Below are 902 nucleotides of genomic sequence, written 5' to 3'. Positions count from 1 at the left end.
CGGAAGAGCTAGTGGAAGTGCTAGATTGCTGGGTGAGGCTGGGGGCCTCACCAATTTATTGAAAAAGCTGTTACTTTTATTAGAAACAAAAAATGCTTCTCAAGATGTTGGCAACAAGTCATAGTATAGACATCTGTTTCAAACAGTGTACTTCTCTCTTCAATTATAAATTATATTCCAGTTGGAGGAGGAATACCTCCTTGGCTATGGGAAGTAGAAGTATTTGAGGGACTGTGTAAGCTGGTCTCCTTGTACACAAACCATGCATTTCCTCCCCAAAGTATCATATTCAGAAAGCCAAAGATCACAGATACATTTAGGGATCCCATAGTAGTCACAGAGCCAAAATGACATATCACTCCTTGTTGATTACAAGGCAGAAGTTCCTGGACAATACTGTGACCAGTAGCTGTTTTAATATCTGTAAGAGCTTTAGCCCAGGCTGAAGTGCTCACCAACCACAAAAAAGTGGCAACAAGAGTAACAACAAAGTCAACCATGGGAAGTTTTCGACTATCACGATACAGGTTCAACATAGAGCAGCGATGCAGTACAGGAAGACAAAGACTGCAAAAGTGACATAGAATTGTGCAGAAGAAGAGTAATCTCCAATGAGGACATGATTTTTCCAATCTACATCACACATATTTACACCTTGAGGTGCCTGAAATGATGCTTCATTCAACCTGAATTGATAACCAAAAGTAGCTGTGATCGTTTTATTATCAGAAACTTTAGGATGACAAGCCACTTGAATTTCTGTTTTGCCCTTAAAACCTCCACAGGTGGCAAAAGCAAAGATAGAAGCAATCCACTCGAGGACCTTGATGAAGCCGAGCGGCTCCTTGAGCGGGTTGAGGTTGAGCTGGAAGGAGGACATCCTCTGAGGGAAGGAGGGAAAG

General features: G+C 41.9%; 2 protein-coding genes across 4 annotated transcripts in view; one reads left to right on the top strand and one right to left on the bottom strand.

The window, feature by feature from the left end:
• Positions 1-902, top strand: part of YME1L1 (YME1 like 1 ATPase) — a 30,995-nt gene that overhangs the window by 21,523 nt on the left and 8,570 nt on the right. The window lies entirely within an intron of this gene.
• LOC103090906 (synaptophysin-like protein 1) lies at positions 55-880 on the bottom strand. The gene is given in 2 exon segments (XM_082930952.1): positions 55-535; positions 538-880. Coding segments are annotated over 2 exon segments (708 nt in total). The 3' UTR covers positions 55-170.

The sequence above is a fragment of the Lipotes vexillifer genome, unplaced genomic scaffold (assembly GCF_000442215.2).
Source record: "Lipotes vexillifer unplaced genomic scaffold, Lipotes_vexillifer_v1.1 scaffold628, whole genome shotgun sequence".
Classification (NCBI taxonomy): domain Eukaryota; kingdom Metazoa; phylum Chordata; class Mammalia; order Artiodactyla; family Lipotidae; genus Lipotes; species Lipotes vexillifer.
Note: the sequence above shows the minus strand (reverse complement) of the source record. Positions and strands in the feature narration are given on the sequence as shown.